At 40.6% G+C, this 23,935-nt stretch overlaps 1 protein-coding gene across 3 annotated transcripts; it reads right to left on the reverse strand.

Moving 5' to 3' along the window:
- Positions 1-22,959, reverse strand: CCDC83 (coiled-coil domain containing 83). 3 transcript variants are annotated; one of them, XM_014941545.1, is made up of 12 exons: positions 22,836-22,959; positions 19,622-19,744; positions 18,322-18,439; positions 15,311-15,395; positions 13,247-13,415; positions 12,354-12,521; positions 9,504-9,595; positions 8,266-8,334; positions 5,697-5,818; positions 4,574-4,659; positions 2,755-2,939; positions 1-675 (listed from the first exon to the last, which is right to left on the reverse strand). In XM_014941545.1, exons 3-12 carry the CDS (start codon positions 18,405-18,407, stop codon positions 490-492), a joined length of 1,248 nt encoding a protein of 415 aa, XP_014797031.1. In that variant the 5' UTR covers positions 18,408-18,439; positions 19,622-19,744; positions 22,836-22,959; the 3' UTR covers positions 1-489. The 3 variants fall into 3 exon arrangements, with proteins under 3 accessions (XP_014797031.1, XP_014797030.1, XP_014797032.1); XM_014941544.1 differs by lacking the exon at positions 22,836-22,959 and having other exon boundaries at positions 19,622-19,792; XM_014941546.1 differs by lacking the exons at positions 8,266-8,334; positions 22,836-22,959 and having other exon boundaries at positions 19,622-19,792.
- Between the last annotated feature and the right edge of the window lie 976 nt (positions 22,960-23,935).

A 23,935-nucleotide genomic window follows, 5' to 3' on the forward strand; every position in this document is an offset into this window, starting at 1 on the left:
GTCAAATGAAGACAAATAAAATGCATTCAAACCTTCAGTTTCTACCAATCATTGAATTACACTTGGATAAATTAGATTTTGCCTTAGCAAGTTATTAAGTATTTTGCAGCAGATCTACATTTTATGGCAGCCTGCATTTACCCATTGTGTGTCTGACCAAGAGGGAATTCCACATTTGAGAGACTGCAAGTGGGCACCACCAAAACTAAATATTAACTCGGATCCTTTATTAGATCCAGGTGCTGCTCCCTGCACTGAGAAGCCCCAAAAGTCCCCAAGCGTTGTCACAGTGGTGAGGAAAGCAACCCCTCAATTAGCCATTTGCACACAGACATCCCCCTCATTAAACTTCTACGTGTAAATCATAATCCAGGCACTCAAAAATAGTTTCCACAAAGCCCGGTGCCACACACTTCTTGAAGAACAGAACAAATATTTAATGAATTGAGAATGTTAAGTTTCTATGTTAAGAGCACAGTTTGCCTCTTTTTAACCAACCTCTTCTTCAGATAAGGCCTTGATCATCTTTGCTGTGATGTGCTGGTCTGATTTACCACAAATTCCATCTTCTATGTGGCTCCTGCTTGGCATTTCTTTTGGCTCTTTATGAATAGGCATGGCTCTTCCAACCACACACATCAGCTTTGTCTCCAGAGGACCCAGTTTTAAATATTCCTTAAGAAGAAAAAATATTATTCTTCTGCAATTACATCGAAAAGCAGCCATTCTTCAAAAAAAACCCCAAAAACCAGCAACTCTCCTTTTAAAAGCGATTGTACAGATGCTGCCCTAGGGTTGCTCTGTTTGGTAATGTCAGTGTTAAGGGTCTGGTTTGCAAGCCAGCTCATCTTAGGAGGTTGCAAGGCTGCTCACCTCCTCTTTTCCTCTGTGTTTTCACCAATAACTCTTTCTCCGCAAACCAAATCCTGCTCCCAAGAATTAAACTAATCCACCAGCTCACTACTGCCAAGAGAGAGAGAGAGGGCCAAGGCCAGCCATGTGCTTCCACCTCGTCTGTGCTGGCTCTGCTCTTCTCCAAGCCTCTGAGTTAATTTGGTTGACTAACCCAACAGCAAACTCATTCAGGAGGAGAAAAAAAAGCAAGCTTTTCTGCAGGGATCGTGAGCGAATCAGCTACAGAGAAGGCCAATGTGCCCTATGGGTTCCCTAAGGGCAGGAGCAGGACCATACAGGGCAGGAGAGGGAAGAAGGAACCTACAGTGGAGGCTCTTGAATCACCTCTATTTAATAATTGCTTTCAAAATAAATAGCTGCCAATGCAATGTCACTTCACAATGACACCTTGGTTGCTATAAAGGATGAGGATGTCAGCAGCACCTACGTCCCTCTGCAGCGCTAGAGCAGGAAGAAAGAAGCAAAGCTCATATTCCTCTCCCAAGGCAACAACTTGGACACAAATGCCTGGATAGGTCTTTTTTTTTTGTTAAATGCTCAGTTTTTCTAGGTAATGACTCATTAGAGCCTTTCCTTAAGTCAGTCTCTCCTCGAGGCAACAGGATGATTTCTCTGAACACAAGTTGCAGGGCATCAATCAAGCTAATGCCAAATTTCTAGAAAAAGAGTTGTTGTTTTTTGTGGATTTGTTGTTTTTTGTGGATTTGTTGTTTTTTGTGGATTTGTTGTTTTTTGGGTTTTTTTTGTTTTTTTTTTAAATTCATTATTGAGTATGTTTGAATAGAATATTCAAGAGTAAAGAAACATGGAGCAGCATCTACATGGCAACCCTGCAGTCTGCACCACATCTTTAATTTGCAGTAGAAATCGATGATGTGGAGTAATGTATTTTCTGAGAACAATTCGTTTATTTAGAAATACATTCACGTTTTTGTAACTCGAGTGTAGTATCAAAAGCACCCAGGAAACCCCTTTTTGCAACTGAGGATCGAGCATCTCCTGAAGCAAGTGCCACCACCTCTTTCAAAAACCACACAAAGTCTGCTTATTTACATATAAACTGTATCTTTCTGTTTTCTTAACCCCTGTACTTTGCATCCAGGACCACCTTCACCTTGGCTTGTTGTTGAAGGAGTAATTTACTTGTTGATCATAGAATCATAGAATTGTCTAGGTTGGAAGAGACCCTTGGGATCATCGAGTCCAACCATCTACCCTACTCTACAAAGTCCTCCCCCACACCATGTCCCTTAGCACTGCATCTAAACGTCCCTTAAACACAGCCAGGGATGGTGACTCCACCCCCTCCCTGGGCAGCCTGTTCCAATGCCCTGTCACTCTTTCGGTGAAAAATTCTTTCCTAATGTTCAGTCTAAACCTACCCTGTTGGAGCTTGATCCCTTAATGCTACTACGCAACATCCATTCTAAGCACAGGAGTCTGTGTGGTACCACAGAAAACTGTCACTAGGTGACATTCAGAATTCTTTCTAGGGGGGAATTTCATCCTGAAATCTACACATGCTGATTCGTAGGATGCTGTTCTATGTGTCTCATGCTACCAGAAATGCCCTAAGGCATCCAAAACATCCACGTGAGGCTGTATGACACAGAACCTGTGCTCTTTTGGCCCAGCCTCTGAAGGACAAAGGAGTGTAACCATCTCAAGTAGCACCAGACACCTACGATTAAGCACCTGAATTGTACACTATGAAGGTAAAAGACATTGGAGGTTTTTCTGCTGTAACACCACTGGGAATGGAACGTTCCTGGCAGTAGCTCATGCCCCACACTGTGAGCTGTTTGTGTCAGTGAAAGACCCAATTACTTAAACTCATACCTGGAAATCTTTTTCATCTTCATACAACAAGCCATCAACAGTTGGGGTGAGTGACCTTTCCCACAGCTCCTCATCACTGTCTTGAGGCTTCTCAAGTTCTGTTTTAGACTGAGCCTTTGGAAAGGCTTTTCTCTTCTGACAGGGGACCGTGGCACTTCTGACACTTTCATCTCCATCTGTCGTTGCTTTTTAAAGAGAACAATGAAATGTATGCAATTGTTAAGCTTTACGAAGATCAGAATTAGTCGTTGGTATGAACGTTGCCTGCCATTACCAGGGTGATGTAAAGAACAGCTTGGTAAGATTTTTAACTGTCAATCCAAGCCAAATGGTGATTTTGCTCACTGATTTTATTTCTGTTCACAATTTCTGATCAAGATCAGGGCTGAAATTGATGGGAAGTTAGAAGTAGGGGCTCTGTGGGATGAGGCAGGGGAAAAAAAAGAGATTTTATCAGTTCAACTTAAATCCTATGTAGTCCTGAACAGTTAAAAAAATAGAAAAGGCATCAAAAACAAGTATAAACTTTTTTTATATCCACGTAGGTATCTCTATATGTACATATATGCAAATTCCTGAAACACAGCTAGTCTACTTCTAACTCCCCTGAAGAGCTCACATTTGCAGTTGACTAATTCTCAGGGTGACAGAAAATTCTGGACGTGGGCTACCAAGTTATATGTTTGCCTGGGACGGCGACTTGGGAACAAAACCTGCTCTTCCCAGTAACTGTCATAAAGGTCTAGCAAAGGTAAGAGAGCTGAGATGTTCCAAGTAAACATAGGGCTAATTCAGAAGTCTTGGTCAACATGTTTGTTGGTGTCTGATGGTTCCAGCAAGGCCCATCTATGGCTGGAACTGATCAGAACTTCAACGGACTTGTCCACTGGTGGCTGTATGCCTTCAATTTTTGCAATTTACCTCTTTGATTTAATTTTGTTCTTTCCCCTCCTTCTGGTCTCCTTTACAAAGATGTAAAATAAAACATGTGATTCCAAGGAATCCACAGAAACCATCCTGCATAGATAAGTACATTCACATAGTCCTTCTTGCCTAATGCTATATCCTTTTCCTGGGCACACCTACCAGAGTAGGTAGAGATTCAGCCCAAAATTCAGTACTGCTTACCAAGATTTTCAGTTCAGGCTGAACTCCATGTAGCTTCATCTGCTCTTATAGAATCATAGAATCATAGAATGGTTTGGGTTGGAAGGGACCTCAAAGATCACCGAGTTCCAACCCCCCTGCCATGGGCAGGGACACCTCCCACTAGAGCAGGTTGCTCAAGGCCCCATCCAGCCTGGTCTTGAAGACTTCCAGGGATGAGGCATCCACAACTTCCCTGGGCAATCTCTCTTTCTAGAGATTTATTTAGAATTTAACTCCAGTGTGTCTCTAGGAACGGAATGACTGTAAAGTGCACCTACACTTCAAGAGGAAGCCAACGTAGAGTTTAAGAGTTGGCCTTTCAGTGACAAGAGATAATAATGAAGTTTTGTTGACACAGATGAGTAAATAACTGATTAAGTATATGAATTATATCTTTAGAAACAATGGCCAATCCTATAAACCACATTCCAGGCCAGCTCTATATGAGTAATTACATCCAATATTCTAAACACCAATTTAAATTATTACACTGTACTACAGGTAGATTGTGGCTTTGTCTTCTTAACGGAAACTACAGCCTAGCATTGCTGTGGTGGCTGAAATTAAGTGTTCACCATGTAAAACAGGCAGTTGGGTAAAAAAAAACTTAAGAAATGAAAAGTTTGTAAATGTTCCATGACTTATCAGCTCTTATAAGCATGTACATTACCTGCATACTCTCTATACTCTGCTTCTTGCATTTCATCCTTATGACATTCATCTTTCAAGCCCGCTGCCTGGGTAAGAAACAAATGCCTACAAAATTAAAAAAATAAAGTGAAATTCGTATTAGGGGTCTGAATTTTCTCTCAGAATTGTCCTGTGCAATCTCCTGGAGTGTGTGGGGAGGTACATACCCTTTCTGAAAGCCATTTGCTGCTTAACCACAAATGCAGAATAGCGCAATGGTTTAAAAATGCAAGGGAGGCAGCCAGGTAGCTTAGTGGCTAATATGCTGCTCTTTTTTTTTTTATTCTTAGTGCCTAAGTTCAACTATGTCCATGAGACTAAAAGAAAACAAATGTTATAGTCTCCAGTCAGTCCAAGATCCAAACCACAGCTGGCAGTTCTCACTTAAAAGCAATCCAAAGCTTGAAGAGGAGAGAAAAATGGTCACTTCTTAAGCCTTGGAAGTTTTTTATGCAATATGGCTGAAACCACTGAGCTGGGACTGGAAAATGAAGATAGATCATTCCCATTGTTACATTCTGCTTTTGATACCATTAGTGTTGACATTTTGCAGCTAAATTTATCTTTCTCTAGGGAGCAAGTTAAATAATTTCAATATAAAAGAAACTAAATACAAAGATATGCCTACAGACAGATCCACCCCAAGGCCTCTTCCTTACTCAGTACCAGGTTGTCTGTTTCACTGGAGATTGCAAAACCCCATATATTTGCATATTAATCTTCAAATCCTTAAACATGTATCCAACAGTAAAGACAAAAATCTATTAGTCAGCACTTGGTCTGAGAAGCTGGGTCTGAGGCAATTACAACAGAAAGAAACTATTTCCAAGCCTCAATGGAAAAGCGAGTGTTGCTAATTCATAATGGATTGTTAAAAGAACCCATTTTCTTCCCTGAATTGTGGTGTTTAGGAGGCTACAATGTCACCGTCATCCTTCAGACACACAAGTTCCACACATACTCAGTCAAATCCTGCCTCTCCTCAAGTAGGAATCTACCTTGGCTTTCTTGTGGTAAAGCCCAAATAGCTTTAGAGGAAGAAGGAGGAATTAACTTTTAAGAGCAAATTAATCACTTTTGAGTCTGCAAAGGCATCGTTTTACCTGGGTACTCTCAGATTCTGAAGTCTGCTATCAATCAGTTTTGTCACTAAACTGATATTCTCTTCTTCCAGGAGCTGAATAGAGGCTTTCAAATCACTTACTTCTTTTTGGTAGACCTTAACCTTTTGACAATTAAAAAAAAAAATAAAAAAAAGGATCATCTTAGAAGGATTATAGCCATTTTGGAAAGCTTTCATAGTAACTGTCCTAATAGCACATACCATCAGCAAGACTGTGCATTTGGTGGAGAAACATAGTGACATATTTTCAGGTGAAGAGAAAGGCCTCTGGTTCTCCCACACCTTTTTTAGAACCCTTTCCTGGCAGAACTCTGTCAATCACAGCCAGACCTTTGGGCTATGAAACCCTGAGAGCAGAACCTTCTCATGGAGCCAAGTGTCATTTGTCTAAATTCCTGCCTACACACAAAGCCTTCTTCTCCAGAATTAGTGGAGCTTTCAGTCCAAGTTAGCCACAATGTTGGCTAAACACCCGGTTCTACTTTCTTTTGGATTGCTGATCAACCCATATTGCCATGAAGTTATGGTAACCAACGGACACCAGTTATCCAGTTCCCACAGTCCCAGAATGATATGGGGTTGGAAGGGACCTCTGGAGATCATCTAGTCCAACCCCCCTGCCAAAGCAGGTCCACCTACAGCAGGTTGCACAGGAACATGTCCAGGTGGGTTTTGAATGTCTCCAGAGATGGAGACTCCACAACCTCTCCACAATTCCTCTTACTTTTCCTGAGGTACAAGCAAGTTCTTACCCCTTCACTGGGAAGTGGAATGTATGATGGGAAGAAATCTTAGCCATACGCACACATTTAAAAAACAACACCTAGTGATCTGAATGCATCTGTTCTCACCAAAGGCCAATTAACCCATCTATAATCATCCAAATTTGCAGTACCAAAGGCCATCTATAACCCATCTATAATCATCCAAATTTGCAGTTAAAAACTAGTTCCCATTTCTCCCAGGGATTAAAAAAGGTGAAAACGACAGGACATTAACCAGTAACAGGATGTGGCTTGGCACCAGGAGGTGATGCAGCTTTGCACCATCTTGGTGTGACATGCTAACCATGGAAAAATGTGACTGAAGTCTCCAAAGCCGTTCAAATTTGGAGGTAACTAGTTTAGGGCTGTTTTGGTAAGTCATTTTTCAGTTCAGTGGCCAAACTGAAAAAAAAATGATACATTTTGAACTGGGACAAAACTGAAATGTTTGGTTTATTTCCCCAGAAGAAAACACTGGAAGAGTCTGTCAGTTACATATAAACATTAGCCTGAAAGAAAATATTTCATCTGTATAAGAAAAGCACAGAAAATGAATGGGTGAATTGAGAGGACTGGAGAAATTAGTGATAATAGTTTTGTTTTCCACAATAATTCAAAGCACTAATTCATAACATAGAGAGGAAAGAAACCCACATCCCTCAACTCTCAGGAGAGGGCCTGTGAGGACATAAGGGTACTCCAAAATGGATCTCTCCTGTTGACACTGCCTAATGTGTGTAAAACTTGTAAGTGTTCAGTGAGACAGGGAGATGGGAAGGAAATTCATACTCATTCATTGGTAGGATGTATAGACTCAAGCTCCTGTTTGTTTATACAGATTAAAACATTAATTTTCTCCTACTGACCCCTACCTCATTGCCTCAGAATTCGTGGTTTGGACACCTTCCCTGGAAAGTTAAAGATGCAGGCTCAGAGCTCGTTAAGGGGAAGAAGGAAAGCCCTATCCCCGCGTACTGGCAAGTATCTTAAACTAGTAGGTAAAGAACAAAACTCTGCTGGGTTTGTTGATGTAATACTGAAAAATAAGTTCATTTTTTAATTTCCCAAAAGGTTTTGCTCAGTTCTAAACTGTGAGGTTGTAAAGGTGGGGAAGGGTATTTCCTCCCTCCAATCTCTTGCTTAGATGGGATGGCAACAAAGTATTGATTGGAACAAGCACAATCAGACTTTCATCGTGAAAAAATCAGTTTCCTAAATTTGGCTCACAAAAAACTATCTGATATATAGCTCTAAATTGCCATTAAAGGACAGTACAAAAGCTATTAAGTAATCAATTACAGCGATATATGATTTTGATTTTCCTCTCTTCAGTGTACTAATCTTTCTTTAGTATCTCCACTTAAAGCTGTCTCAAACCCTTTCTCCAAAAACGTTTCCCACATCCATATCCATTTTCTTTCAATGCAGCAGCACTAGAACTTCAATGCAATTCAAAACTACACTCTTCAGTCACTTACATGGTTGAGCCTTTACACTCTACTAATATTTTACACTATTTAGTATCCCAGTCTCCACAGATATAAATACTTAATTGTATGGAAAGTTGTAGTCCTTCCTATGACTGCTTGGGCAGGAAAATGGGTTCTTCATTTTTCACCTTTTACCTTTATTTGTCGAATACACTGTTGGCTGCTCAGGATTACAGATTAATTACAGGACAATTGCTCTCCTTTTCCTAAGAAAATCTTCAAAGGCTCCTCACCGGAAACACTGCATTTCAAACCTGAACCACCATGATAAACTGTGCGCAAGGGATCCTCTTACCTCTTCTTTTAGCCATTCGTTCTCTTTGATTTCTCTGCAACTGTTTTTGTCCAAGTATCTTATAGCTTTCTGAGAAAACACAATTTCAGATCATCTCATCTGAGAGCAGGATTTTGACAGTGCTGCACACTTTAAAGAAGAACCTTCTGCTGTTTAGCAGGAAATAATTAAGAAAAAGCCACACAACAAACTGTAGCAGCCCCCAAGGGATTACAAGGGGATTTAGTCCACGAGGCCAGCTGTTTCTACTCTATCATCCTGCCCAGTGCGGTTTATATGTCAAGCAATTCCCCAATATTTTATAACTTCCCATATTAAAATAGGACATTGTCTTTTTGCCTAAAAAGTTCTATGTTCCCACTACTGCTCAAATCTTCCTGTTTTCAGGAAAGCAAACCTTTAGCTATTAAAAACCCCAAGCAAAATCACAAATGAGGCAGTACTCATCAGATACTGTCAAGTGGCTTAAACATGTAGTGGTCTATGCTAATGAGCCAAGACTATAATTTAATTATTGATGTGAATAAGAGGAAAAGGAACAACTGGGAGGGAAGATGCCCCTGTAGATCACCATAAATGCAGTCCTTTGGATTATGTTCTCACGTGACTGAAAATTCCACGACTTAAGTCAGGGAATTCAAATACCTAAAGGGCCCAACCGGTGTTTTGTACTGAAGCACGGTTTGCATTTTGTGAACATAAAAAGTCATCACTACAAACATTTCCTAAATCATGTTTGCAAATCAGAGCTGGCAGAGATGAGAAAAGAATCTGTATATCAATAAGTCTAAATTTTACTGTAGACTGCACTTTTTTGGCATTTTTAAAATGTTGTACTTTACAAGTACAGAACAACTTTTTTTTTCCAAATTGATGTATATTCCCATGCAGACAATCTCTTAGTGTGTTCTTGTTTTTTGAAGTCTATGCAAACATCAAAATCAAGGTCTCTGCAAAAGTGACGTGCTCTTGAATAAGACAAGTGCCCCAGTTTCCCACACTTTGTTCCTAAAATGTCTCCCATCTACTCATTGTTAGTCTGATGTAAAAAAAAAGTACATGGGTGTATAACAATAACCATTGCCATGTTTAGTAAGCAGATGACAGTTTATTTTACTCTCAATTTATCAGAGAAGTTCCAATTTTTAAATAAAATTAAAATAATTATTAATGCAGAGCACATGAATCCTAATTATGATGCCGTTAGCACTCTTAAAAAAGGCAGAAGGAATGAATACCTCTAGGGCCTGTTCCTTACATAACTTCATGTGCCTCTCAACCAGTCTGTCCTTTTCTTCTTTCGCTGCTTTCAACGCATTTCTATAATATTCTTCAAAACAAAAAAGACAATCAGAAATCATTATCGGATATCCATTTCTCCTGACAACAAACAGATGATTGGCATGTTGTTCCCAAACTGGAACTCATCAGCCAGCATCACGTGCATAGATGCTCCACAGAAAAGGATTCAAATATCCTCGTCCATAGAAATTGTGTTCCTAACCCCAAAAGACAGTAGGGTTAACTACAAAATTAGAAATCTGAAGTGGCCTACACATTTCTGTTGGCAACTACAATGGCTAAAAAACTGAGCAATTCTCTGCTAAAATATTGGCATCTTAACACTAAATATTGTCTCTCAATAGCAGAACTCCTGGAGTCATGCAAGAGATTTGCTTAGAAAATTTATTTTTTAGGTATAGAAGCATATTGGATCATCTTATGCACATGGCATTTTTTAGACAGTAATTATACAGAACCTAATAATTATTCTGACTTATCTAAGCCTTCCAGGGGGTTCTAATTTGACAACAGGACGAAATGGAGAATGTGGCAATTACCTCAATGATTTGCTTTCATCCTTATTTGTGGTCATTATTTAGAAAGTATACCTTCGCCTAACTCAGTTTGTTTGGCTTCAGGTTCTACTCACTTGCTATTTAACTATTTTATCCTTCCCTTCAACTGGTTTTGTGCTATTCTAAATAGCCCACCTGCTGCCTGGTATTTTCTCCTTTTGAAGGAATGAATAAGATTTTAAGGAAAGCACTTCATACTTGTTCCAGAGGCCTGAAATTCAGCCTGGCTCTGCACTTGTGCTGCAGACAGCCTACTGCTGGTCTGGTTGTAAACCAGTATCTGGCCATGGACCCGCTGTGGAGTCAAAGGCAGTCAAATATGAAAGGTGCATTAATTGTGCATTAGTTCTTAATTTAACACTGTGCAAGCTGGCCTGCCTGAGTCAATCCACCATCTATAGACTTGGCAGAATGAAATGGAAGTACTTACATGCTAGAATTAATTCATCTTTTCATTCTTTCAGACAGCTAAACAACCTGACTTGTACTGGGAGAATGAAGAAAAGGAGAAACTGTTGAGACATACTCTTTCTAAGGAGGCTATTTTCCCTAACTCTCTCCCTGCAACACTGCTTTCACCAGACCTCATGTTAGTTTACATCTCTCTTCTGCTTTCTCTCCCCTCCAGCAATTTTGTTTAAAATGCCATCTCCAGACCAGTGACCTGTGTGGGCGCCAAGCCCTTTAGTGGTACCTACAGAGACAGAAACCTCTTCAACTACGCTTATTCCCTAAGCCTGATGATACACATTTGAGGAGTGGACAAGCCCTTTTTGCTGCCACATCACTCTAGAAGCTTTGTTAGGTTTGGTTGGCTGGGGGTTTTTTGGCGTCTTTTTTTTTGTAGGCTAGAAGACTGTACTTCCCAGCTATTTTATAAATTCAGTTTTAGGAAGTTAAGTAAAATAGTATGCTAACATCCAGCACTGGCAGCACCATTTTGCAGTATGTTAATTAGGCAACTGCTATATGTACCTCTGTAATAGGCTTTCTATAAATACACTTCCGTTCGACCACAAATTTTTGGCTCTGTACCCTGTGACATGCAGGAGGTCAGACTGAATGTTCTCACTGGCTCATTCTGGCATTCTATATAAAAGCCCATTCTCTTTTTCATTTCATATTTCAGCAGCTGTATAGCAAAGTTCTAAATGGATTAAGAACGTGGAAAATGCATAATGAAAAATATCAACCACTCCTGAATAAAGAAACGGGTATCTGACCAGCAATCTGGCAATGTAGAAAACACAGTGCAGATCTTAAGGATGATAAAATATGTTTCAAGAGACAAAAAGATAGCTAGCTGGCTCTTATCCACAGTAGTTGATGCCTGGTAATGGTTGGCACAGAATATACAGAGACCCTTAGAGCAGTGTCACTGCCTGTTACTACCAGCTGCTTGGCTGTGGCCATGCATACTGAGAGGGCCATAAAGGAAGAAAACCAGGACATCCTTCTCCCATTAGAAGCATGGGTTATGTAACAGTAAAATATTTAAATGATTTTAAGATACTGCAGCAGTGAAGAAATCGTTGTAAAGCACTCGGCACCAGAATACATAAGCTCTCAAATTAATTCCACTGTTGTGTCACTATTGAAATGGTTCCCAGTATTTGTATATGTCTGTTTTGAAGGGTCTCATACAAGACTACGCAAGGAGGAGGCAAAGTTCAGACCACTGGCTAAACAGCTCCCTCTAGTTCTGCATTTAAACCAGGCTGCTCAGTTCAAAAGACTCTGTTCCAAGAATGAGCTCACACTACTGTCCTGTCAAAGGAGTTTTCAACATGGGAAGTGCTTGTAGCATGATGAGAAGCTACAAGAGCATTGTCAACGTTCTCGAGTGTGACTGCTAAGGGACTCCTGTATGTAGGCGACCTAAATACACGTAGACTTATTTTTAGAAAAATGCTGTCTTCCATAATAATATTTTTTAAAAATGAGTTGCTTGCCTTTATACAAGAAAATAGTCAGAAGACAAGCTTATTACTTTCTTTAAGTGTTTGTAATTTCTGTAACTTTCTCAACTTCTTTAATAAAGGGACTTTTGCAGAGAGAGTAAGTTCTTCCATTTTATAGGATTATGCAGTCTCGTTTAGGCGCACTGTCTTAGAAAAGCTGATATAAACTACTATAACTTGAAATCAAACTAAATTTATAATTTCATTAATTCCCAGAAGTAATACATAAAGAGCTTGTACGACTTGCATACACTAGCTGTAAACTGACTTGCAGTCCTGTGATGGTCATCTTTTACTTGCTTGATGTCTTTTTCCAGATTCATAATCTTTTTGGCGTCTATTTCACTTCCTACATTTTTGTATTCCAACCAATAATCCCTCTCAGCCTCCTTTACCAAAAGTCTTCGGTCAGCTTCTTCAATCTGGGAGTGCAGATCTATTAAAGGAAGAACATCAAAAGACAAATTCCTTACCAATATCTTGAACTGATAATTCAAAATTCTTATGACTTCATCAAATTCTTTAATAAAGGTTCTTTCACTGGGATTGGAGAGAGAAGGGTGATTCTTCCACTCTACCATACATCACAACATGATGACCTCACATAGTGTCAAGGCCACCATCCTTGCTGAAAACAGCTTTATCTTATTCTGCCAAGGAGAGACAACATTTCTCACTGAAATGTTATAACCAAAGACACATTTGTCTCCCACGGAGAATCTCAGGAATGGCAGCCAGGACTTTCAACAATCAAAACTGGTCATTTTTGCTGCCATCAGTAATTTTTTTTTTTTTTTTTTTAAATCTTCCAGTGGAGCCAGTGTACAGGGCTTTCATAAAGTTCAGCTTAACGGAAAATACAAAGCCTTGCACAGTAATACACATCACTTGAAAGGAACAAAACAGAGTCTAATACATGAGGTCAGTTTCTAGAAAAGACCCACTTCCATTGAATTTTAACTCAGCTTAATTAACGGGTTTACTTATCAGCCTTCCACAATCTCATACTAGGCTTAGGGAGCTTAATTTTGGGGAAAAAAGGCTTTATGCTTTTTATGGAACAAAAGGAAGTTTAACCTCTATTTAAAAAGCAAAAAAAAAAAAGTGTTCAATCCCAACTGTGTAAACTGCAAACCAAAACTTCCATGAATTACAACATACCTTTCAGAAGGTGTTCTTCATCCTTAACGTACTGCCATACTTCTTTCAGTGACTCTTCCACATCCTCCCTAGTCACAACCTCCTTTCCATCTCGTTTTTCCTCCTCTTCTTCTATTTGTCCTAACGTCCGCCTGAGGCGCGCCTGCTGCTCTTTCTTCATGAGGTCGTTCTACGAAAGAACAACAGAAGAAAAGGCACGTGTTAAAACGTTTTCAAATTAGTTTTCAAAGTTAGAAACTCAGGTAATGAAGAAAAGGAAAAGGATGCACTGCAAAAAACACTCAGCCAAACAGCTGTTCTTCGTGTTTGAAAGGGATGGAGAGGAAGAGAGAATTTGCAAGTTTCAGAACTTTCTCGGTAACTCCAAGACCATTACAAGAAAATAAGAGACAAACGACTGCTTTGGTGCAGCACATGAACAGTCCTCTGGTGCCTGGGAATTTCCTTGTTGGTCGATTTAATAACAATATTTATTTGTAGGAGTTATTTATTCACTTCAACATTCCTCGTGACGTAGAAATATCAGACAATCAGGTCATTTCCATGGAACCAGAGTAGAGTCTTGTCAGAGTTGGAATTAGTTACACCTACTGATTCCACAACAGTCATATCCCCTTGCCCTGACCCTCTCAAGTGAGACCCAAATTATTTGAAATTACTGATTATGTACGTTTGCCCCCAAAGGACACCATAAAGGAGCAGATAGCCATCCCAGCCAAACTGTAGCAGTAACTATGCAATTGACAGTCTCAAACATTCCCCACTTCTAAAAGGATTATGTCTAAACCACTCAGAAATATTAAGCAGGAAACAAAGAAGGGAGCCCGAAGACCTGTCACAACATGGTTAAATCGAACAACTAGCACTTAAAGCATGCCCTGAAGTACCTTGCACAGTCTAAAATATGAAGGAGTACTTGAGAGATATGAACTAGCAGCAAATTGGGGGAATAACCATGAGACTTCAGAGAGAAGAGCCAAATGCCACTTCCACTGATAGTTACGGCCACAAATCAAACACAATCCAGGCTTCAAGACTGAAAGGAACACCAACGAAAGCTAAACAGATGGATACTTAGAAAAGCAGGGCAATTATCGGGCATCGGAAGGACAGAGAGACACTGTTTCCATGTCTTACTGCTATAAGAAGAGCAGACTGCAACTTGTTTAATTCAATTTAAGGATTTTTGAGCAATTTGGATTAATTTCATTAGGTAACTGTTTATATATCCACTTTCAGAGTTCACTGCTCTCAGTCATCAGATATTATGGTTCTTTATATATGGTTCTTTATATACAGTTCTTTAAAGTGTCACTCAGGTGTGATCAGTAGCTACATAACCTTGTTTCTAAAAATCACTCAACACAACTCTCAATCCTCAAGAAAGCGACTCTTCATCAAGCAGTTCTAAAAATTGCACCTAGACAATCATGTGATGCTCCTTCTGCTTGATTCTTGTAACTGAGTTTCTAAGAATAACTAAACTCTCATAGATACCTGTGCAATTCCGTTACCTCAGCAGTGAAGCAAAGAAAGTCAGCAAACCTCAATACTCGGTTAGATCTGGCAATACTACTGACAAAACTGAACTTAATACTGTTTCCTCTTCTGTGAACTGAAAGTATATTCTTGACTTCCCTGAGGAATATTTACAGGACTGTTTAAAAAGGCACATCTGAATGTACCACAGTAAAGTTACCTCCTGGAAGGTGGGCTCACTGTCCTGTGTTTGCTGCAGAGTAAGATGAAATACTTTGGTAGTTACTGAGGATCTCACTTTTACTCACTGCTGTGTCCAATTCTGCAATGTGCTACTCCTGCAGCTCCTTTTGTTCCATGGTTACATTCAGACATTTATGCTTTGTGTCACATTTAATTCAGTTGACACTTTAACTTTCAAGCACAAAAAGCGAGTCACTAACTCTGGTTTCATTGACTGTAAGAAATTCACTGCAGTCACTAGTTATAGTAAATGTAGTATTAGGATTAAAAGAATAAAATCGAATCTGTGAGTTAAAATATCACATATAAAATGTGTTGGGAGAAGGATGCATGGTCACTTACTCTCTCATGATATTCTTTGTTCTTTTTTTTCACTTCTTTCAGACCAAGCAAAAGCCGATCAATTGCTGCTTCTTTTGTCTCAATTCTGTGGAGAAAGAGTAAAGAAAGGGAAGTTCTTACAAAAACTGAAGAGAGAGGAATGTTGTTTAACATTAGATGTATGTTATTTAACATCTAGATGAGATGTAAATACTATTGAAACATTTATTTTTGTATCATATTCCTTGACTCATTTTGGTAGATACCGCTGTCTTACTACATATAAAGAAATTATTTTCTATATGTATCTGGACCTTCATGTTAGTTTGGATCTCATGCTCCTGCTGAGAAACAGACTCCCTGACTATACTGCTGCTTTTTAACTGCTAGAGAGGATTAAGTTGGTTTTTTCCTTCTGGATGTGGTTTAGCTGACCTACTGCACAGGTCTTTTTTAGAACAAGATTATTTGTGCTCCAAAAATATTTATTACTCATCACTGCAGAGGAAGCCTAGGCAACTCTCTCAGACATAGGGCAGAGGAATCCCAAATTGGAGAATTAAATGGAATTCAATTCTTCTGAAAATTTGGTTTGATGAGCTTCATAAACTGCATTTGTACACTGAGAGCTTGTTAGCTTTTAAGAAGCGCTAAGGGAAAAGCAGCCTGAGTAGTTTCCTTTAAGTATGTTTAGACATTTTTGTCCAAAAAACTAGCTCACTGTTTTCAGAATTTTCATAGACTACTCATCATCCTCTTCGCCACAGCTGTAAAATAAAATAAGCATTTTTTTCTGGTGTTCTCTCTTGTAGAATGTGAAACGCCGGGTTGCAAATGGTGTCTATTTGCAAAATTCTCTGTAATCTTTCCCTCTCTTCCCGGAATTCCTTCACCATACAGCACAATAGAGGCAAGTACTACAATTATCACAGTATCTTTTACTGTTTCAACAGCTATTGTTTCTTGGGTTTTTTGTTTTGGGGTTTTTTTGCCCATCCCTATTGTATTGTGGTTTTAAAAGAAGGACATTTTTTCCGGGTTAAGTTTAGATCACTCAGTCATGCAAATTGCAGGTTACTAGACTTGCATTCTCTGTGTGCTCCAACATATTCCTCAGGTTTTCTATCAAGTTCAAGGATATTAGTTAGAGAGTCTAGAACAGAGATACAGCGGTACGGGGGTGATGGCTACGGCAAAAATATCTCAATTATTAGACAGAGGTGACAGCTTGGCCACATACTGTGAACTCCAAAATTACCTGCCATTTTAAACTATTTCAGTATTTTGAATACTGACACTGATCTTAATTTCTGCTACTTTAGGATTTTCCATGAAGTGGTTGTCCGTATCCATCACTTCGTTGATGTCAAAAATTTATGAATTTGCTGTTTTGTCTGCTGCATATTGGAAATTTCCCATTTAGATTATTTTGTCAGATTCAAAGAGCTACAAAACAGCTAAATTGATGATTCCTTCAATTCTATTTTTCTTAACTCTGTATAGTAAGTTTCATCTAGATGATTCCATCATCTAGAAAAAACCACTCCCCTCCAGAACCATGACAGCTTCATTGTCAGCTATAGGATGTTACTCAAGCGAGTGATTCATGGGATTGTTGTTCCCAACCAACCAACCCTGAAAAAGAAAACTGTTCTGAAATGCAAAAAACCTTACTATGAACAGCAACCGTTCTTCAAAGTACAGAAGAAAAAGCAGGAATGGAAGTTAAATAAATACTACAAGTTTGATAAATCCTGAAGTGGAATCTGAAAGATATCTGCTTGTATGATTATGCTGTTTTGTTCAATGATGTGGTACAGAGAAGTTATAGATTATAGAGGTGAAAAGACAGAGGGAAAGAGAGAGCAAGAGGGAGAGAGAGAGCAAGAAGGAAAGAGAAAAAGATAAAAGACAGAAAAAAAATACTTTTCTTCCCTTTTTCCCCTACTGTTGTTGGAGAAACTGAGTATCTTCTGTCAGTACAGAACACATTTCAGTGGAAGACTTCAGACAAATGAGTTGTTCGCTTGGATATCTGAGTCTCCATACCCATAACTCTAACAGCAAGTAGTGGTGGTTTGCTTTTTTTTTTTATTCTCAGGCTAGTAACACAGTTTTCTTGTTTCTTAGCGAAATAGATGGGTTGATTTGTTGACTTTTTGGATGGTATTTATTTGTGATATGATTCGGATAAATCTGGTCTTTTTCCCTATGGAAACTTGTGCTGTGTAAAATAAAATAGAAAATCCCACATAAACCCTGGAAACATCCTATAGGTATCAGTAGAACTGTATGTGGTGCTCTTTGGTTTGCTTACCCTGCTTTTCATTTCTGCATCAAGGCAGTACTTCTTGCTCCCTAAATGCTAAAAATTGTTGAATATTGGATGCTGTTGAGGTTTTTCCTTTTTGATTTCCATCTCTTTGATAAAAGTCACAGAGGTTAATTTTAATCCTTTCAATCATCTACTCAAGGGACTGGAGATCAAGTAAATTGGACTATTTTGTAACTACTTCTGACATTCCCCTCTTAGCTTTTATTTTTCTCTGCTTGGTTTTAAGAAACCTTTAAGTTATCCTTCCATTATTTTCAAAATAAAACACTTCCCTTTGTGTTCCGCTCTCAGCTGCACCAAAGTAATTCTTAAAGACCTGGCTAGTGACTACATACCTCTGTGGACACCAAGGAACCCTAAAACAGAGTCAAATGTGATCTTGGCACTTGCTACTAACAGACAAAACTGTGGTGGCTTTTTTTGCTTTATTTTTGTTTTTAATAAAACTTTTTTTCCCAAGTTATAACTTAATGGCGTAAAATTATTTCTGACCCACTTCAGTGCTTTCTTATAGGTGTATTTTATAAAGTGTGCATTTCCAAAATAGCCTTGAAAACCTAAAATAAGACACAGAAGAACAGTACACAACTGCCACAGTCAGTCAGCTCAGGCTCTGAGTTGGATAACTTGTCTTTGTCATCTGCTTTACTAATTCACATATTCTATACGAGTGAAAAGTCAAATATATTAAACCTACTGATATTCTAGTAAGGGTTCTGGGAAAGCTGATTCAGGTTCAGTAAGTTGCTCTTCTGGTTTCTCTTCTTTCTTCTTCTCTTCCATGCTTTTTGTTGTACTTGTGCTAGAAGTTAGACCTGAAGGGAGGAAAGGGCAAGAAGAAAAGAAAAAAAAAAAAGAACTGAGAAATGAATGACTTACAAAATCTCATATGTTCACCAGACTCTGTCACTTGTGACAAGTTCTTAACAGTTCTGAAATAAACAATGTGTTTTGTTGACAACAATAATCCTGCCCAGGGTAGCACTCAGGCCCCTGATTTTGGGACAACCTGAAGTGTTGGGACAACCTGAAGTGAACAGTGGCCTCTATCACTAGTGATTTATTACATCCCTCGTTGTGGGCTGTGTTTTACATTCTTGCAAATCAAACAAGCAGTTGTTCCTTTTCCAGTCCTTTGTCTCTGTTTATCAGGCTTGTTTTATCGAGTCCACTTGTTAATATGCATCCCTCTCCCTCTCCTTCTGTTCTTCTAGTGCTATGAATATTTGCCTTTCACTGCAACTCTGAGAGCAGTTTTCATTGTCAGAGCTGGAACAAAACCACTCTCTGAAGGGATATGCATGTCAGCAGTATTCCCTGGGTGTGTTGTCACAACTACCAACCTCAGAATTCAACTGACAATGAATAGTTCTGTAATGGCACTGGCAGCATATATTATAGAAAATAAAAAAAGTCACAAGAAAAGGGCACTTACGAAGATTCCTCACTTCCAGCGGTCACATAACCAAATGCCAAAACCAGATTAGTTCATGTAACATAGGAGGTTTTATTACTGAATGAGTAGAAACATTGTTTATAACTTGTTTTCACAAGAAATTGCTTTTCTGAATTTTCACAATTGTCACTCTAATAGCTATAATCAGTACCAACTTGTCCTGTGACTAAATACAGCAGGCTGGACACTTTTCCTGTTAAAACCAGCACAAGGAAACAGAAAAAAAGACAGTGGAAAGCTACAGAGCAAGCCTGCCAAATCTATGTGAAATCAAGGGAATGGAGTGAAACCAGCTATCGACAGATGCACTCTAATCCATATGCTGGTGCATGCCCTCTCGCTGCACTCACCATACCCTGAAGCAAGGCAACGACAGCTTTCTGTACACAAAATAACTTTCTACCCTAAATGAGTAGTTGATGCCTGCTGATGAAATAACTGAGGGTGCTGAGGGCAGGCAGTGTGCTGTAAAAAAGGATGAAAAAGGAATGCTCACTGTATGGCAGCTCTACAAGGGAAGTGAAAGAAAGGATCAAGGTACCTTGGAGTCTATGTCCCCGTGCAGCTGCTTGCACCTTGGAACATCTTTTTCATAATGTTTTCTCCAGAAGAATTTTACTCCCACTCTCCTGGAAACTGGCTTGTGCAGATTTCGTCTGTTCTGCTGCTGAAGAAAAGTTCACACTCGTAGGGTCGATTGTCTAGAGCTGTCAGTCACTGTCTTTGTCCCACCTGATTATTTATGTCACAGAAAAAGCTAATTTTATTCACAGAAACCTGGAAAATTCTGACTCCCACCAGCAATGTCTTGAACTTCTGAAGTGTCCCAGATCAAAGTTTTAAGGGTTGCTCCACATTAGTTAAATATTTCTTCTATAGAACTTCCACCGTCTTTGCACCACCTGATTATTTATGTCACAGAAAAAGCTAATTTCATTCACAGAAACCTGGAAAATTCTGACTCCCACCAGCAATGTCTTGAACTTCTGAAGTGTCCCAGATCAAAGTTTTAAGGGTTGCTCCACATTAGATAAATATTTCTTCTGTAGAACTTCACAGTTCACACCTGTAGCACAGCGTCACCACATGATTTCAGTAAGCCTTACTGACATTTACCATCTAAAAAAACCCCTTTTGTACCTGAGCATCCACTTGAGTCTTTAAATATTTCTTCTATAGAACTTCCCAGTTCATGCCTGTAGCACAGCATCACCACATGACTTCAGTAAGCCTCACTGACATTTATCATCCAAGAAAAAACCCTTTTGTACCTGAGCATCCACTTGAGTCTGAAGCCATATTAAGTCATTAATATTCACAAACAACCTTTGCAGATACCAATTCAAGTTAAGCTTCTGTTTACCGAATACAATATTTTTCATTAAACTTAAAAATCCAATCCACATGACTGTTCTAAGACTGAGATTTTTAAAAAAGACCAAGTGAATTAAGAAAAAATCTCACTGAGAGAGGAGGTCAAGCACTTAGCTCCCCTAGACCCCTTTGACATTTCCAGCCCAAATGAACAAGTGCAGGATACATTTTTTAAGTATACAAAATGATCTGTCATCATTCTTCAGTGCAAAATTAACTGTGGTGGCATTGATTCCACTTTCATTTGAGCATTGATTTTACTGATTTTCCTCAGAAATGGAAGATCATTGCAGCAATCCCTAACTTTTTTTTTTTTTTAATGATCTCTGTCCCTTCCACTAAATGGAAAATCAAGTCTCCTGGTTAAAACTGGATACAAACTGAAACATTCTGAGCAGCAGAACTTTGAAAAGGTTTTGCAGGTTTTTTGCCAACTCCAGCCCCAGGTGAGCTCCAGTGATACATTTATGAAATTCTTCCTGTGCAGGGAGCAGCAAGAAAGCCTCCAAGTTAAATGATCTCTGTCCCTTCCACTAAATGGAAAATCAAGTCTCCTGGTTAAAACTGGATACAAACTGAAACATTCTGAGCAGCAGAACTTTGAAAAGGTTTTGCAGGTTTTTTGCCAACTCCAGCCCCAGGTGAGCTCCAGTGATATATTTATGAAATTCTTCCTGTGTAGGGAGCAACAAGAAAGCTGCACAACAAGGTAAAAAAAATATATCGTAACAGATTTGCTGGATTTTGCAAACCATAGAAAATATGCTTACGTGAGAGAGAAGGAAAAATATTTAGGGGGACTGAGAATTGACTGCAGATTTTAAACCAACAGGAAAACATTTACAGAGGGCAAGACTGATTTCTTCTCCCAGACAAATAAATCACACGGCATAATTCTTGATGGACCCCCATTATCCCTACCAGAACTTTCTCAATCAACAAATATACTGCCATTATATCGTTAGAAGAAGTAAGTAGATCCCACACACTGTGACCCAAGTACTGTGACTCTCCACCCATTGCAGGGCCCACCTGGATGGCAGCTCACCACCCATGTAAGCTCAGTCACTACCATCACCAGCATTTGCACCCACACTATTGCCCCTGTATCTCAAACAGCTGCTTTACCAGCAGCCTCCGCTCCTTCAGTCCCCATCAATAATTACCTCAGCACTCTGCGACCACACCATAGAAGCAGAGAATAATTTAGGTTGGAAAAGACCCTTGGGCCCCCATCAATAATTACCTCAACACTCTGCAGCCACACTATAGAATAAGAGAATCATTTAGGTTGGAAAAGACCCTTGGGATCATTGAGTCCAATCATCAACTCTATAAAGTTGTCCCCTACACCATATCCCCCAACACCACATCTAAATGACTCTTAAACACGTCCAGGGATGGCGACTCAACCACCTCCCTGGGCAGCCCATTCCAGTGTCTGACCACTCTTTCTGTGAAAAATTCTTTCCTAAAGTTCAGTCTAAACCTACCCTGTTGGAGCTGGAAGCCATTCCCTCTCGTTTTGTCACTAATTACCTGCGAGAAGAGACCAGCACCAACCTCTCTACAGTGTCCTTTCAAGTAGTTGTAAAGAGTGATGAGGTCTCCCCTCAGCCTCCTCTTCCTCAAACTAAACAGTCCCAGCTCCTTCAACCGCTCGTCATAAGATTGATGCTGCAGGCTCAGACCATAACCCCTTCCTGATCTCCAATGCAGGCTAAGAATTCCCTCTGCCCTCCTGCCTAACCCTTCTGTGTATCCCTTGCACGTATTCCCTGCTGCCCCCTTCATCACCAGATGTCCCAGGGGACGAAGCTGGGCCACCCCTCACAGAGCATCCACAGCCACCAGACCCCATTGGTAGTCACTCTGTGCCTAAGCCCCCACCCTTACTGCTCCCCCCACCTCTGAGCACCAAAAGCTCCCTATATGGCCCAGCTCTGAGGCATCTCCTCTCCCTCTGCCACCATCCACACCCAAGTCCCCCTCATGGCCCTCACCACCTGTGCCCCCAAGGCCTCAACCGTCACCGCAACGGCCCGGTACCCGGTCACCACCCGGGTTCTGGCTGCACCCACACACTGTTCCTGCTCCGGGCGTCTCAGGGGACGAAGTGAGCCACCTCTCACAGAGTGTCCACAGCCACCAGACCCCACTGGTACTGTCACTCTGTGCCTAAGCCCCCATCCTTACTGCCCCCCCCACCTCTGAGCACCAAAAGCTCCCTGTATGGCCCAGCTCTGAGGCATCTCCTCTCCCTCTGCCACCATCCACACCCAAGTCCCCCTCATGGCCCTCACCACCTGTGCCCCCAAGGCCTCAACCGTCACCGCAACGGCCCGGTACCCGGTCACCACCCGGGTTCTGGCTGCACCCACACACTGTTCCTGCTCCGAGCAGCCTCCCCGGCCCTTCCGCAGGCCCCACAGCTCCCGGCCCCGGTAGGCCCGGCGGTCAGTTAGGGCCTACAGTCAGGGCCTTACCGCCCGCCCCGCCGCGTCAAAGGCCGCCGGTCGCCATGGCAACGGGAGCCCGCGTTCCGCGGGGCGGTGGCGCCCCCTGGCGGCGGCGAGAGGGACCTACCGCCGGGGGAAAAGCCCCCCGCACCCCGGGCTGCATCCCCAGCAGCGCGGCCAGGGGGGCGAGGGGGGGGCTCTGCCCCTCTGCTGTGCTCTGGGGAGACCCCCCGGCAATGATGGGGGGCCTGGAGCATCTCCCTTACGAGGAGAGGATGAGGGACTTGGGTCTTTTTAGTTTGGAGGAGGTTGAGGGGGATTCTGATCAACACCTATAAATACTTAAAGGGTGGGTGTCAAGAGGACAAGGCCAGTCTTTTTTCAGTGGTGCCCAGGGATAGAACATAGTGCTGCAGTCTCTGTAATTAAGGCATATTCATTAAAGCAAGAACAAGACACTTCTAGTCCTATAGGCAGAGATCATTATTTGCAATGCATCTATGTTGAAGACAGTAGGGAGACACCGTCTGTGTTTATTCAGTGGCCCCACGCAACTGTTCAGATGAGAAAGCAAAAAAAAGAAACAAACCAAAAAAAACCCAAAATCATAAAGAAAAACCTAGTGACTTAGTGCTGCAGTCTCTGTAATTAAGGCATATTCATTAAAGCAAGGACAAGACACTTCTAGTCCTACAGGCAGAGATCATTATTTGCAATGCAGCTGTACTGAAGACAGTAGGGAGACGCCGTCTGTGTTTATTCATGGCCCCACGTAACTGTTCAGATGAGAAAGCAAAAAAAAAGAAACAAACCAAAAAAAACCCAAAATCATAAAGAAAAACCTAGTGACTTTCAATTTCCTTCTCCTGTATTAAGGATTGACTGGTGCTCTCAGGACACAGCAGCCAGCTGACACACAAGCCAGGTGTTGAATAGAAGGCAAGGACAAGACACTTCTAGTCCTACAGGCAGAGATCATTATTTGCAATGCAGCTGTACTGAAGACAGTAGGGAGACGCCGT

The sequence above is a fragment of the Calidris pugnax genome, unplaced genomic scaffold (genome assembly GCF_001431845.1).
Source record: "Calidris pugnax isolate Ruff unplaced genomic scaffold, ASM143184v1 scaffold99, whole genome shotgun sequence".
Classification (NCBI taxonomy): domain Eukaryota; kingdom Metazoa; phylum Chordata; class Aves; order Charadriiformes; family Scolopacidae; genus Calidris; species Calidris pugnax.